The sequence below is a fragment of the Leptosomus discolor genome, chromosome 22 (assembly GCF_034619465.1).
Source record: "Leptosomus discolor isolate bLepDis1 chromosome 22, bLepDis1.hap2, whole genome shotgun sequence".
NCBI classification, from domain to species: Eukaryota; Metazoa; Chordata; class Aves; order Leptosomiformes; family Leptosomidae; genus Leptosomus; species Leptosomus discolor.
In genome coordinates this window covers 4,397,640-4,412,111 of record NC_141412.1, presented here as the reverse complement: position 1 = coordinate 4,412,111, position 14,472 = coordinate 4,397,640, and the positions used below count along the sequence as shown (strand labels likewise).

Below are 14,472 nucleotides of genomic sequence, written 5' to 3'. Positions count from 1 at the left end.
AGAGAGGGGCAGGCATGAATACAGAGAAATGGAGCGGGAAAAGAGGGACACCTTGGTAAGGAGAAGGGGATCAGATACACTTACAAAGCATGAGGCTAGGAGCTCCCATCACAGCAGACACACAGATGGGAGGATTTGGGATTTAGCGCATTAAGTGAGAAGAAGAGAACCTGACTTGGAAGAGCGAGTACAGAGTAGAAGGGCTACACCCCTATCTGCTAGCTAGCAAAACGGAACCACATGGAAGCTGTGGCTGCAGGAGAAATCTCTTTTCCTGCAATCCTAGACTGTACGAGGTGTGACACATGTTCTGTTTGCAACGCATCAGTCAGCCACCAATCCCCAGCTCTCCCAGGAATAGTGCAGCAAACCCAGAGAAGAGGCACTGTAGTACGGCTGTAGCCCTGCCAGAAGAACCTGAATGACATCCCGGTTCCTCTCCCATCAAGTGCTCCACCGGGCAGTCAGCGAACACATAACTAGCCGCTGGTATAGTGAGAATGCTTTTGTGCGGCTCGGAAGAGGCTCTCGCAGGGACTCGACCGTGTTTTGCGCTTATTCTGCAGAATAAGCCTCATGGAAGGCCTGAGGAAACTGGTGCTGTTGGCTGGAGGGAGACCGGGAGTTGGCTTCTCTGGTGTTCACTATACTATAACGTGACTCTTCCACGTCAGACCACCTCCCGCACAACGTGCCCATGCTGACAGCTGCTCGGAACAGCCAGAACATCTTTTGAAGGCAAAGTTCACTGAAACAGAAGTAGGTGCAAATTCAGGAGGCCCGTATCTCCCATCTAACCTGTGATGTTCTTTCCCCCACAAACGTAAGGAAGGCGAAGGAAGGCGAAGCAACCTGGGGCACAATCCCTCCCCTCCCTATCTCCATTTGCTCTCAACAACCCTCTCCTACTTCTTCCAGCTCCGCAATACAAACCGCCCAAAGCAGAAAGGTGGGCACGCCTCAGAGCCTCCCAGCAAGGGCCCCAAAAATCAAAGTGATTACAGAAGGTAGCTTCTGTTTGAGAATGGTGTTGGTGGGGTTGCAGGGGTGGGAGAAGCTTATTTAGCACTAGCCTTACGAAATTGTCAAATGCTGTCAAATCAAAGGCGGCAACACAGACAACCCCCTTTCCCCCCCAAAAGCATTCCCTCTTCCTCACACCAATTCCATGAACTAGAAACAGTATTTTATAACACCAGCTCAGCACTTCAGGCATTTGCTCCAGTCCCATGGGCCCGAAGGAAAGTATCTGACTTCTGAATAAAATCTGCTAACCAGCAGATGACAGAAATATGAATTTTACTTACCAAACTTCTAGCCTCAACATCTGGTAAAGATCTTGGGTCAGAGATGGGCTCCAGCAAGAGCCCAAGCCCAAGATTTCCTGGGGCAAGCAGACAGGGTGGGAAAGGAGGAGGGAACAGAGATTATAACCAGCTCTGAGCTTTGGGTTCAACGACCCAACGCAGCAGTACAGTTCCCACGAGGAGAACATGTCCTTCCCCGCAGTAAGGGATGTTCTGACCTGTCTAGAGCCTGTACTACAACAGACGCTTCTGCTTAGCACCAGAACTTCTGTTACAGTGACAAATAGTTCCCTTTAGAGACACTCACAGCTGGAATTTCATCTGATCCACAGCTGACATTTTCTTGCGGTAAGTCGACTAGCCCCTCCAGGTCCCACAACAGACATGGCAGTTCTTGATCCAGCACAAGATCCCACAGAGCCCCACACTCCAGCAAGGAATCCATAGCGTTCCCTCAGTACTCGCACAGCTCCCCGTGTTCTCAGTCAAACTCTGCTTTTCCTGTTCCTGCCGTCACCGCTTCTTGTTTAGATTCAAAGTCGAAAGAGATACAGCAGCTTGGCAGGAGTTTACGTGCCTTCCCCTACTTTCCTGCTCACGTTCAGGTCGTCTGCCCTAGGATCTGCCCTCCAGAGGACATTGGAAAAGTGGCTCATTAGGGTAAGTGGGCTGGCAGGCAACCTTTGTGCTCTTCTGCTCCAGTCGCACCAGCTTCTTGCTGTGGGCATCCTTTTAAAGGAGCACCGCAAAAGTGCCGACAGCCCGAGCCGTCCCGGGCAGGTCTGTGCAAGGCATCTGCAACTCCCGACCGAGGCCCGATGCCCCGGACTGCCAGAGCTGGCAACTGCAACAGCTCCGACCACCAGGACCCCACCGGACCAGCTGTAATTCACAGATCTAGCCGTGGTCTCCAGGACTGAACAGGACGGTGAACAGCTCAGAGACTTCAGCTGGGTTTTTTTTCCCCCTTTGAAACCAGAAAAACAGTTATTATTATTCCTTCAGAGTCTGTCTCAGGCTCTCCTCTTTAGTCCCTCTCTGCTCTGAAAGGCAGCTTCAGTCCTTGTTAATGTTTCTCATGGAAGGAGCGGGTGGGGAAGACAGCAAAATGACTTGCACATGCTTTAAGTTACTGTAGCTGGGTAATTCTGTTGGCCAATGCCCTGCAGTAACCCAGGCTCAGCCCTGCCTCCCAGCAGATGTTTCCTGTAATGGAAAGTTGCTGGACAGACTGTGCTGGGGGGAGGCGCAAGGGGAGTAAGGAGAGACCAGTCTAAAGAATACAGCCATGAGAAGTCAGCCATGTGAGACCCACACAGTCAGAAATCTCAAGGGCTCCGCTACTCCTGTATGTATCTCTGAGCGCCCCCAAAAAGCACTTTCTAGGTTTCCTTCATTAGTCAGATCACTTTGGAAATGAAGGGCAAGGGCTTCCTTCAGGCTCCAGCAAAGGAACTCCCTGCAGGTCCCAAGAAGACTGCTTGGAGAGCTGGAACTCCCCGTATCCCTCGGCCCTTCGCCCCCAGCCTCTCCATCTCTCTGCTCAAGCGTAGAAATGCACAGGTAAATGTCCACACCAGCGCTGCTCAGCCATGATGCCGAGTCTGCGGAACTGAAGTAAAGTCCTCGCTCTTCCTAACAAACTGGGCACACAGATCTCAAAAAAAAACCCCAACCAAAAAAAACCCCAAAAACTCCACCAAAAACCCAACCAAACAAAAAAAAAAAAAAAAACCCAACCAAGCAACCATCCAAGCCTCTGCAAAGCCACTGTTCCGTTCCAGGTCCAGGGACTGCAGTTTTCTCACTGACTGGCAGAACTGACAAGCGCTTTGTTTGTTCGGATGCACCCACAAAACCTTTGCTGGTGATAAGACAGCACACAGGCCTCTCCGCTTAGCCCTGTTAGAAGGAAGCAGTACATTCATCTGCCACCCCAAGGCGAGGGAACGATAAGCAAAATTTCTGTAGCCTGGAAAGGACAAAGAACTAGGATTACAGACACCTGCGAGGTACCTGCATTGCTTTACTGAATGGCCCTCTTTGCTGCAAACTGCTTATGGGATTACTTCCAAAAAAAAAAAAAAAACCCACCAGGATGCTTCTGTTTACACAGCCACCCACCTCCCTTTGCAGAGATGAATGGCACAAGTGATCGGAAGAGCTAACCTGGAGGTGGAGACAGCAAACATTAACTCTACTGCAAACAGAGAGAGATGGGACAGGATGGCACTGCGGCGGGTGGAGGGAAGAGGCTCGGTGGGGGAAACGTGGAGAAAAGGGTGACTCCCCATGGTAGGATCTCCCTGTTAATACACAAACAAACCCTCTGACAGGAAACTGAAAGCAACTGTTGCTGGGGGATGGGACAGCACAGCGAAGTCTGACAACACAAGAACTGAGAAGGGTATCATGGAACCGTATAGTCTTGTACATGGCCATAGTCTTGTACAGCACATGTCACAGAGAACGGGTGAGAAGGAGAGATGGCAAGAGGCAGAGAGAAAAAGGAGAAGGAAAATCTCATCCGATTTGCGTGACTGATGGACTTGCTCTTAACTCTTTAAGGAAGATTTGCGTTGCTTCTGGACAGAACAGGAAAACTACTGGGAAAGAACAGAATAGAGTCCCTGCTTGTGTGGGAGAGTTTAAAGCCCACTGACAGCAGGACTGCTATGCTGATTCATGCCAGCAAAGAAATTGGCCACCTGTCCCACAGCATTTCTTCCAAACCCGGTCTGGTCTCTCACGTCTTTTTCCTGATTCTTTTTTTTTTTTTTTCTTTCCCTTTTAAAAGTCAATGAACAGCAGAGGAAGAAGCTTCAAAGTAATCACTGGTCACTTGGGGTGGAAAGTGGATTTGAGTTCACCATCACATAAGCTTGCACCTCACTTCTAACTTAGCGCCACCACACCACAGTAACAGTGCTAGGCCTGGTAATCCATACATGTAAAATCATGGAAGATCTGAAGGGATGAAAAAGACAATGAGTTAACACTGCTCCAGAAATAGTCTGACAAAATAGTTACTGGAACTTAAAAGATGTTTGCACTGATTTACAGAGAAAAAAGGCTCTTTGTTCAATACCTTGCTAACCCATCATCGGGCCTGGATTTTTGCAATAAACCCCATTTACAGGATTGCTGCTGCCGAGTCAGACTCAGGCTGCCACCCATTGGAAAGCTGTTTCTGATGTTTTCCCTAAAATGATGCACAATTTCTCTCTGTCTTTATAGGGACCATTTTACTCTTTCCTCCACTCTGGTATCTACGAGGTCTCCAAGAGGACACTGCAAGAAGACAAGACAGCACACCGAGACCAGCAAAGGCCGATTTCTTATGGTGTTCAGTCTTGTGATCGCTTGACGTTGCTCTCAAGCTGCAAGCGCTGCTCAGAGGTCTCCATAAAGAAAGGCCCTTCGCAGAATCACGGTCCACCATGGATTCTCAGCCACCTCCTAACCTCTAGGCTTTTGCCGCAGTTTTCCCAAAAGAAAACCTAGGGCTCTCTCCCTTACATGGCTACCCGCTTGCATTTGACTGGATTTATTTTTGAGACTTTTGCCTCTCGCAAAATAGCCAAGCTGGAAGTCGCTCTGTGTGCACAGCATTTGTTTGCAGAACTGCAGGTGCAGGGCTCCTGGCCCACTCCGTGCAATCCTCAGTGCAGACTTTGCTCTCCCAAAGACAAGTAGGTAGCACTGTGCTCCTGTTGATCTTTTTAGACTTACTAGGACAGAAAATGCTTCTAGTAGTATTTAAGAATACCCAACAATTAGTGTCATTTCAATGCAAATTCCCCCCCCCCCCCCCCTAACCATTCTAGGGCTATCCTGCACCTAGGTGGTGCAGGTCAGCTATAGGGAGAAGCTGTAAGAAAAAAAAAATTCAAGCATAGTTGCAAAAGAGTATGCAGGAGAAAGGCATGGAAAGGAGTACAGAGTAGGGCAGACCTTGGGATCTAAATAGTAAACCAAAAACCTCACGCACAGACACAAATCTCACCTCTTCCCTGGTGTCAACTGTGTTTGCCTTAACTTTTTAAGATCATCGTAATTCTCTTCTCCAGCAGTATGCTCGATAGATTCTCCTGATGCCTGGTGTCTACCAGCACAGGGACTACAAGAGGCAATTTACAGAAGCAAGCCTCGCTATATAGAGTGGCAGCTAGAAATGCTGCAGAAAATTGGAGACATACACCCTAATTTAGGAACAGTCAGGGAAGCAGAAGGATCAACAGTCCAACTGAGAGAGAAGCAGGCAGAAAAAAACATGGCAGACTTTCTAGGTTTCGTGCCTCAACTGCACACAGACCTCACGACACAAAAACTGAGAGCTCCTCCATGCTCTGAAACGGGGCCCTTCACCGAAAGCCCAGAGAGAACAACAAGGAGGTAGCCTTTACCCTTGGCAGCACAGTATCTCCAGTTTGTCTCTAATTCTAATGAGGTCTGCTGGGTGATAACTTCCTTCTACCAAATTGTGGAGTTCCTGCCACCCTCACAGCCAGTGCAACCTCCTCCTTCATGTCATTAGGGAAGTGAAACACGAATTTCCCACCTCTCTAAGCACACCAGGTCTACCGAGTAAGTAAACAAAATTACAGAGAAAGTTTGGTTTTGAGGTCTATTATTTTTTTAAAAAAAATAAGTTTTTGAATTATTTTAAAAATAATGTATCACTTAACAATACTTCAACATGCAGACACACCAGTCCAAAGCAGACACGTGCAAACCACATCCTGATGGTTAACCGTACATGGGTGGGGCCTAAACCACAACAGAGTTTTACTCCGTAAGAATAACAGCTCTTCTAAACCAGAGTCTCCATGTCTGCGGATCCTCACTAAAGGCATGAGAAACACCCCAGAGACTTTTTTTTTTTTCCACTGCTAGGGAGCTCAGCCAAACCAGTGATGGTCTGCTCTTCCACCACGAGGACATCAACACAAAGCAAACGCTGTAAGGTTGAGTATATTCATTCTCAAACTGGTGTTCTCTTCTAAATTTCACAGTGCACCCGGACCAGTTTGCATTTGTCCTCTGGAAAGCAAAGCAGAGAAAGCACACCCAGACCAAAAAAAAGGGCAGGTCTGCCAAACCAATCCATGACCTTGGTTCAACCCTTTTCTCCCACTTCTCAATCTGGTAGGGATGTAAATCCCAAAAAGCACTGGTAGGATCAAAAGGAGAACACACATGCTGAGAGAAGTAGGTAGCATCTTAAGGAAAAAGTAGAGGAAAAAGGGATCCAGAGAGGGAAAAGGAAGACGGATACAGTGCTACAAGGACAAAAGGACCAGTGAAAAGCAGCAAAAACTGAAGTCATTTTAGAAAACTGGCGTTCTGACCACCAATGCTCTGGGGATCTTTGAAGACCATGTGCTCTTTCAGGCAAGGACTATATTTTTGGTTTCTGTTTGTACAGTGCCTGGAACCCGGGACTACTGAACTGGCACAAAGAACAACACGGAGCATGTTTGTTCTGAGCATAGTGAAGTTTATCTTTTTAAATGAAAGCGGGGGAAATTGAGTAAAGGAAATTGTAAGGCCTCGTGAAGGGGCAGCCTCCACAGACTCATTTCTAGAGCTGCTCTTGGTCACGAGAGAAATAGCAGAACCATGATGGTCCAAACACCAGAAAAGTCCCATCTGGAAGGAGCTGGCAAAGAAGGGACGCTCTATCAAGGAGATGCATTAGTAAATTTTTATTGGTAATAATACTGCCGAGTAGGATTGACTGATTTGCTGGAGTTTGCGGCCCACCCGTATTTCCACATTGCTGCTTTTATCTGGCCAGAATGTCTCTACAAACTAGGACATGGTTTGGTTTGGTTTGGTTTTCTAAAGGAAAATAATCAGGGGGGGAAAGCACAAAAAATGCGGCCAGTGCTTACTCTCCGGATGTACTGTCTCTCATGCTGAAAATATATGGAGGAAAAACAAGAGAACAGAAAGATAAGATAGAGAGGACATGAAAACACAAGAGACCCACAGAAGCAGACCACAGCAAAGCATCAGGCAGCAGGGTATGAGTCTCAGCAGCTACAGTCAGAAGCAGCTCTGGCATAATAGCTAAAAGTCACCTTTAGCCGCGGCCACAGATTCACATTTTTGCAGCAGCCTGGTTGGGCCTGTGCATCTGCCCAAACTGCCTCGCTCCTCTTTCCTTTCTCTGCCGCTTCTCCACCAGTTTGGCCTACCGTGGTTTATTCTTCGTTCTTAATGCCATTGCCTCTATGCTTCTCTCTGCTTCGCTTCTTTTCCTGTCCTTCCTACTATCCTGGTGCTGATTATATACAGCAAGTAAGTCCGTCTGCCTCTCGTGGCTCTGTCCGATCTGACCACGCTGTACCAGCCAAAATCACTGGTTCTAATGTCTTGGGCTACAGGAAGGTAGGAACTGCTGCTGAACGTGAAATGGCTGCTGCGTTTGCCTACGAAATCACGGTACTGCTGGTATCTACTGTAGAGCGCTCGAGGGGTGGGGGTTCGACCGTGCAAAAGTGACACCGATTGTGGAAACTTGCACCACCAGCTTCGCACCAAAACCCCTGCCACTCGTGCTCGCGGAACAAAAACAAGATCAAGGCAGAAGCAAAGGACGGTTTGTGTTTCTGTGAGGTCAACAGAAAATAATTCCTCTCTCGCCCCACACCACCCTAAGAGATGCAAAGGGTTTGCACAGTGGCAGCTCTGTTTGTCACCACCACAAGACCAACTCTGCGGGGAAACCGGAAGGTACAGGACGTGGAGGTCATCAGAAGAGTGAAAAGACATAGCTTCTGCTCTCGATCTCTGGCATCCTTTCCTTCAGGATGTCAGTCCTCCTTTGCCAGCTCTGAGCCATTTCCGCCTCCTCTTTTTGGAAATGGTCAGTATGCCCCAGCGCCACTGCAAAGCCCCTTTGCACCTTCCCTCCCACCCAGGTAACCCAGCCCGCATTCACCCAGGGACAAGAGAAACTGGAGTACTTACATTATACCAACTCTGGCTTTTCTGTAAGGACAAAATAAAAGAGAAGCATTAGTTAGCACAGAGATCTTAGGATCAAAAAGAAAGATGGACAGAGAAACTAGGTCCAATCTGATTTGTATAATTAGTGAAGTGAAAGTGGGATTAGACGGAAGATTTCAACGGATTTCACAGCGTGGTCTAACACAGTGACTTCCAGTTACAGGAACAAAGAACAAATCCCGAAGCACAAGCCCATAACAGGGAACGATTCGGGCTGACGTGTGCCTGTCCACATGCACGCACACACACACAGACTCGCGCACATGCCGTGACCATTTTTGCACAACAGCGGCGCCCACTAGCAACAGAGGAGCTGGTCATAACCACTGCCAGTCAGTTCTTTCAGAGGCTTCATTCTTCCACGTCTGCTGGCTAGGCTGCAAAAATCGCATTGCGCTGAAGGGATCCTGTGCAAATGAGCCCTCGAAGAACTACCAGGAGGCAGGGACCCAATTTTACTCACAAAAGCCATCAGGCAAAACTTTCAGTAATATTTTACATTTTAAAAGAGAGACACGTACAGAGACGGGGAAATCGCTGAAGAACAACACTAGAAAAGCTAAGGGGGGAGAGGGGGAGGCTGGGGGTTTTCTTTGGTTTTGGTTTTGGTTTGGGGTTGTTTTTTTTTTTTCAGAATTTCAGTGCACAGCGTTTTGCATCATCTGCACACGTGATTATTTTTTTTTGTCCTTATCAGATGGTTTGAGAGGACAGGCCACATGCCACGTTACAGTGTATGAAAAACCTAGCTCAGCTTGGAAAGTCCTGCTTAGCAGTTTTCAGCTGGAGGTGAGATTTATCGGCACAGAGAGAGGAAGAAATAAGCTTCACATTCCCACTCCAGTCAGGCTGGCTTTCCGCTGTCTGGACACTGAGCAGAACTGACAGAAAGTACAGGCATCCCCCATTTTAGGGTGGATTCACCTCAGGGCAATAAAGCTGGGGGGCACTGTAGCCTTTCACCAGTAACAGTGGTCAGCTACCAGTACGCATTGCCAGGCACGTTGTGTGTCAACAGCCACGCAGCTGTGCCCGTGCCCCTCTCCCAACCAGCAATGGCAGGTCCACATTACACTTGGGGGAGCTGAGTCTAACAGACAAGGACAGAAGCAACATTTCACTGCATTTCTTTCTTTGAAGTCATCTTGCTTCTGACCTTGGACTGGGAGTATTTTTCACAGCTTTATACCCAGTTTGGAATATGAAGGAAAACAGACTGTTCTGCGACTTGTCACAGAGCCTGGGGCAGTTTCACTCAGAGAGTCAAGTTCATATTCACAGAAACACAGAAACCACCTGCGCTGGCATAGCCCACAACAGGACCAACGACGTACGGGATGTTTACCACAGGAAAGTAAGCGCAAAGTGTTAATGAGATCAGATCGGACCAGAGGTTTCTATGAAGACATGGAGTTGCTTACATTGTTCTTTCCCTAGGCCTCCCCAGTTTCCATTTCCAATGCTCCCTATATGCCACTCCAGTAGACAACCTTACTGGCATCTGGATCTCATTCACGGAATCAACATTTCTGAAAGATGCCTTGCAACCCTGGGCATTTCTGCCAGTTTCGCTGCACTGGTCTCTAATGAAAAACCCCACAGTAACACAGTATATGCCACAGGCCAAAATATGAAGTCTGATCTAAAGAGGAATGCCCCTAAGGCCTTTCCCCAATACCTGGTGAAAGGATATGAACTGAAGAACTGAACACAGAGTATGGCTCATCAGCTAACCAGAGGAATTTCCTCTTATTCCTACACTTTTCCATACTTGGCCACACCCTCCATTCATAAAGGTCTGGTTGAAGTCATCCTTCTCTGTAAGTAGGACATGGAAAAAGGCCTTATGCAATTCAGCCTATACTAAAAAAAAATCAGTGGAATTAATCTTAATCCACGTACACACCACCTTGTCCTCAGGAGCACAGAGTCTAAGATGGAGTGATTTTCCTGCAGATTTGTTTTGCCATCTGTCTGCCTTAATGAGCAAAAGGCATAATATGGAAATTCCTGGGGAAAAAAAATCATTATCAAACTATAATTGGCATAGACAAAACAGAGACACTGCTGTCACTGAGTCTTCTAAATCAGGGTGCACATGTTGTGGTGTCAGCACACTGCAACAGGATTTCATTTCCCTCTGCTGCGTTAATTGCAGTAACTCTTTTCCTTCCCCCCCCCTCGCATATGAATTTCCTCCGTAAAGGAGCTCTGCAGCTCCTCCTTTCTTAAGCTCTTCCACACGCTTACACTGACATCCAAGCCTCATCTTTTGCCTCCACCAGGTGTGCTAAGCATGAGGAGATTCCTTCCCCAGACCCCTCTTTTGCAGGTAGAACAGACTACAGGAAGTCCAAAGAGAAGGGAGGCTATCTGAATCCTTAAATCGATCTTCAATTTTATTTACCTTTTTTTTTTTTTTTACCTTGCTAAGAGTCAGAATATAGGGGGATGCGAACTGTGAAAATCAAGAGACAGTATAACGGAGGGGGAAAAAGAAAGAAAAAGGAAAAACATATTCTTACTTTGAGCAGGTTAAGTCTGTCATACTGGAAAAAGAAACCATAAGCATTAGAACTGAAAAGAGCAAATAAATAACAGAGGAATGGAGTTGCACAAAGAAGTGGAAAAGATGTAACTGATTTGCACACAGTTACATGGTGGGTGTAACCAGGAAGAACTTAGGAGAACTTGAGGAAGGTGAAAAATGTGGCATTTTCTCTGAGCCTTTAATTAATATAGCGTTGCCTCTCCATCTTCATGGGTTAATGATCTCGTATTTGCATATACTGCTATGGAAGATTACAGCTTTACAGTGCAGATGGGAAGCAGTGGGTCACGCATATGAAGCTCAGCCTGCTAACTTGATGCCGACAGAAGTTTCCACCTTTCAGTATTACTGGGAGCAGGATCACAACTCACTCCTACATACTGTTACTTCCAGGGGAACGGAAATCTTTTGCCAAGTGAATAACATGCCACAGAGCTCTAGAAGTATCCCTAAGACCATTTTACAACTGGGGAAAGAGCAGCACAGAACCAGGATGAGGGCAGAGCTCAGAACGGATTCCAGAGCCCCTTCTCCTGACCTGTACACTTCCAAAATGTACGCTGTTCACCTGGCTTCTAAATGCCCATGGCCAAATAACTCAAAGAAATCAATGAAATTTATTCCCAAATCCCTCACACCCCAGTCCAAAACGGCCATCATTTCATGACCTACTACCTAAAGGGGGATTATACCATCCAATGGGAGGGGTAAATGAGAAGACACAGCCAAACTCTTCTCATAATCGCACATGGCAAGGACAAGGTGCAACAGTCATAAGCTGCAGTAAGGGAAATTCTATTCGGATAGAAGGAAAAAGCCTGTTCACAACAAGAGTGGTTAAGCACTGGAGCAGCAGCCCGACGAGGCTGTGGGATCTCCAGTCTTGGAGGTTTGCAAAACGCGGTTGGCCGAGACTTTAGATCAACCTGATCTAACCACATCAGCCCTACTTTGAGCAGGGGCTTGGATAAGAGACCTTCTGAGATCCCCTCTGACCTAAACTGCCCTACAACCTCCAGGGCCCACATCAAAATTCATGTTTTCCCCTAACCTGATATTTATCCTCAGCGGTAGACAGTGGGAAGAATCTTAAGGATTTGCAATGGACAGGAAATCGCTTTTATCCTTGGGCAAGAGCAAAAGAGTTCAAAATGTGTATTTCATTGCTGGCTGCTAGCAAAAAGGGATTTTTTGCTGAGTTCAGAAAGCTGTTCCAGAAGCAGCAGTGTTTGCCAGTAAAAGCCTAAGGCTGACGCATTCCCGTAGGTGGTTTGGTCCGTGCCACACTGGTGGACAGCACGGAAAAGCAACCTCCGGAAAAGATTTCCTACAGATGTAATCCAGTGCTTAAAAACTCCTGGTGAAGCGCTCCCTCTGACGGCAACGCTGCAGCACGACAATTAACACAACAGACAAAAAAGGGCGAGGGACTTTAAGCAGATCTGTCAGCAATTGTATAAACACAGCAACAAACTCATGGGCTCAAGCTGTTTCATTTCATTAGCGAGACAGGTTGGAAAATCAGACCATTCCTCCTGCAGAAGATGGGTGGGGAGAGGAGAAGAGGCTGAGAAAGGAGATTTTTAAATCTTTGTCCTTCAGTTCTTTGTTCCTAACCTCTCCTGTCTTGAAGAGATACCATCATCATCTGCGTGGGGAGAATCAGGGGGCTTATTACACCCGAGATTCCTCACTCATACCGGAGAAAGCCACCTTGTGGAGCACAGAAAAGAGATTCAGCCTTCACACTGCTTTAGGCTCACCCTGCGCACAGACCGTGGGTGAGCAGGGCAGGAGGCTCTGATGCAGGCTGACGGAGGTCATGCCCAGGACCCCGTCCCTCTGTGCGTTGGCTTCCTTGCACTGGAACTCATCTGAGGTCCGCTTCCCTCTTGTTTCTCTAATTGTCTTCAAGTTGTTCGGTTTTTCCTCTCAGAAAAGCAAGGGGCTGGCTGCAAGCACATCACAGTACCGCTACGCATACATTTGACGCGTGCATCGCCCTCCACCAATGTTCTCCCCACCAGTCCCTCTCCCAACAAACCTCTCCATAGCTTAGGCAAAGCGCCTCCAGCTTACCATAGCCTAGCCATGACCTGTCCTGACCCACACACCTCTACTCACCAGCAATCCTTTTGGGACCCTCTGCTACTCCAGACCTCCATTTTCCATAGACCTTCTTTCACACCTCACATAGACATTACTCCCACAGTCCTCCTTTGTAGTCATCCAAGCTACAGTTACCAAGCACAAGACAATCTGTCTAAAAAAAAAGACGTGAAGAAGCTTCCAAGCAGACACCAGCAATCATGCAGGGTCAGGCTGGCTACTAGAGGCATTATGTCCGAGGAAAAACAGTAAGCCAGCACTGTAGACTTCACTGCTCTCTGAGAACTTGCCTTGAATGGAATCTAAGGCATCAACTGGGGAAAGGCCAAGGCATTGATTTCGTGGGTTCTGAAGCCATCCAAGCCATTCTGGTTTTAACTTTAGCTGTATACATGTGGAAATGCCAACAGCCTGGCACTTTGTCCAATAAGCATCCCATCTGTGTTTCCAATTTTTACACTCTTCCGAGGGTAGCATAGAGATGTGAGATCAAATCTCAAATGAGCTTATCTCCAATCCAAGCACCCACAGAGGGATCTTCTACTCATTACCTTTCAGAGCGAGCCCATGAATTCTCACAATTCATCTGGGACAGGTCTGTTCTAACAGGTTTAAGCTGGGTTCATTTGAAATCACTGATCTTTAATATTTAGATCACACAGTGCAAGGGCACTAATCTGAGATCACTGGCCACAAAACTACTATTCATCATAAAAAGCAGGCAAGAAATTATGAAGATCAACTCTCGTTTCTGAAAGGCATAAAGAAGAGAGGAAAGACAAGGGATTACGGTACCGTCCAGCCTACCAAAGCCAGCAGATTTCTCCTTGGCAAAGACAGCAGCTCACTTCAAGGGAGAGGGAAAGCAAACCTTAAAACACAGGCTAAAATTAGCTGGAAGTAATTGAAGGAGTGTGATGAACAGGCCAGTTCTCATGCCATGTGAGCAAATATTAATGAGATCCCAGTGATATAAGTGAAACCAGCTTCTCAGCTACAGGCATCGGGCTGAGCTCTTGCTGACATTCTCGCAGCTGCACCAGGAGAATGCCTTACCGGGCTCACCACTCAGTACCACAGGGAGGGTTTCTGAGTGATGAGGCAACTCTACAGTGGGGGACAGGAGAGAAAAAAGAAGGCTTACTTTGGAGAGGCGCTTGTGTGACTTAATCGGAGAGAAAGCATGCAGGAATGAAAAGAGAGAAATTAAGGAAAGAAGAAAAATTACCTCGCAAATCAAGAGAAGGAAAACCCACAAACCCAACAGAAAGCATTATACCCCCCCCTTCCTTGTGAAAAGCAGCATGAATTCAAGTTAAGCTTTACTAGTCCCTGTGTTGGTAAAAATGGCACTCCCGTGGCCTCAAATCACAGCACTTTACGGACCAGGGCAAGGCAAACTCATCTCTGCAACCCCTGACCCAAGGATGCCATTTCCCTGACAGAGCATCCCCCAGTGTGGCTATAAACGTAGCGTGCCCTGCATCC

At 47.3% G+C, this 14,472-nt stretch overlaps 1 protein-coding gene across 7 annotated transcripts in view; it reads right to left on the bottom strand.

Annotated features, from left to right (window-relative positions):
- GRAMD1B (GRAM domain containing 1B) overlaps positions 1-14,472 on the bottom strand; it is a 97,718-nt gene that overhangs the window by 17,160 nt on the left and 66,086 nt on the right. For 5 of the 7 annotated variants that reach the window (XM_086477003.1, XM_086477005.1, XM_086477006.1 and 2 more), the window contains one exon: positions 8,286-8,306. In XM_086477003.1, coding sequence (XP_086333129.1) covers positions 8,286-8,306 — 21 coding nt within the window. Of the gene's footprint in view, positions 1-7,204; positions 7,229-8,285; positions 8,307-14,128; positions 14,150-14,472 lie in introns of all 7 variants that reach the window. The other 2 variants (XM_086477004.1, XM_086477009.1) reach the window with 2 other exon arrangements.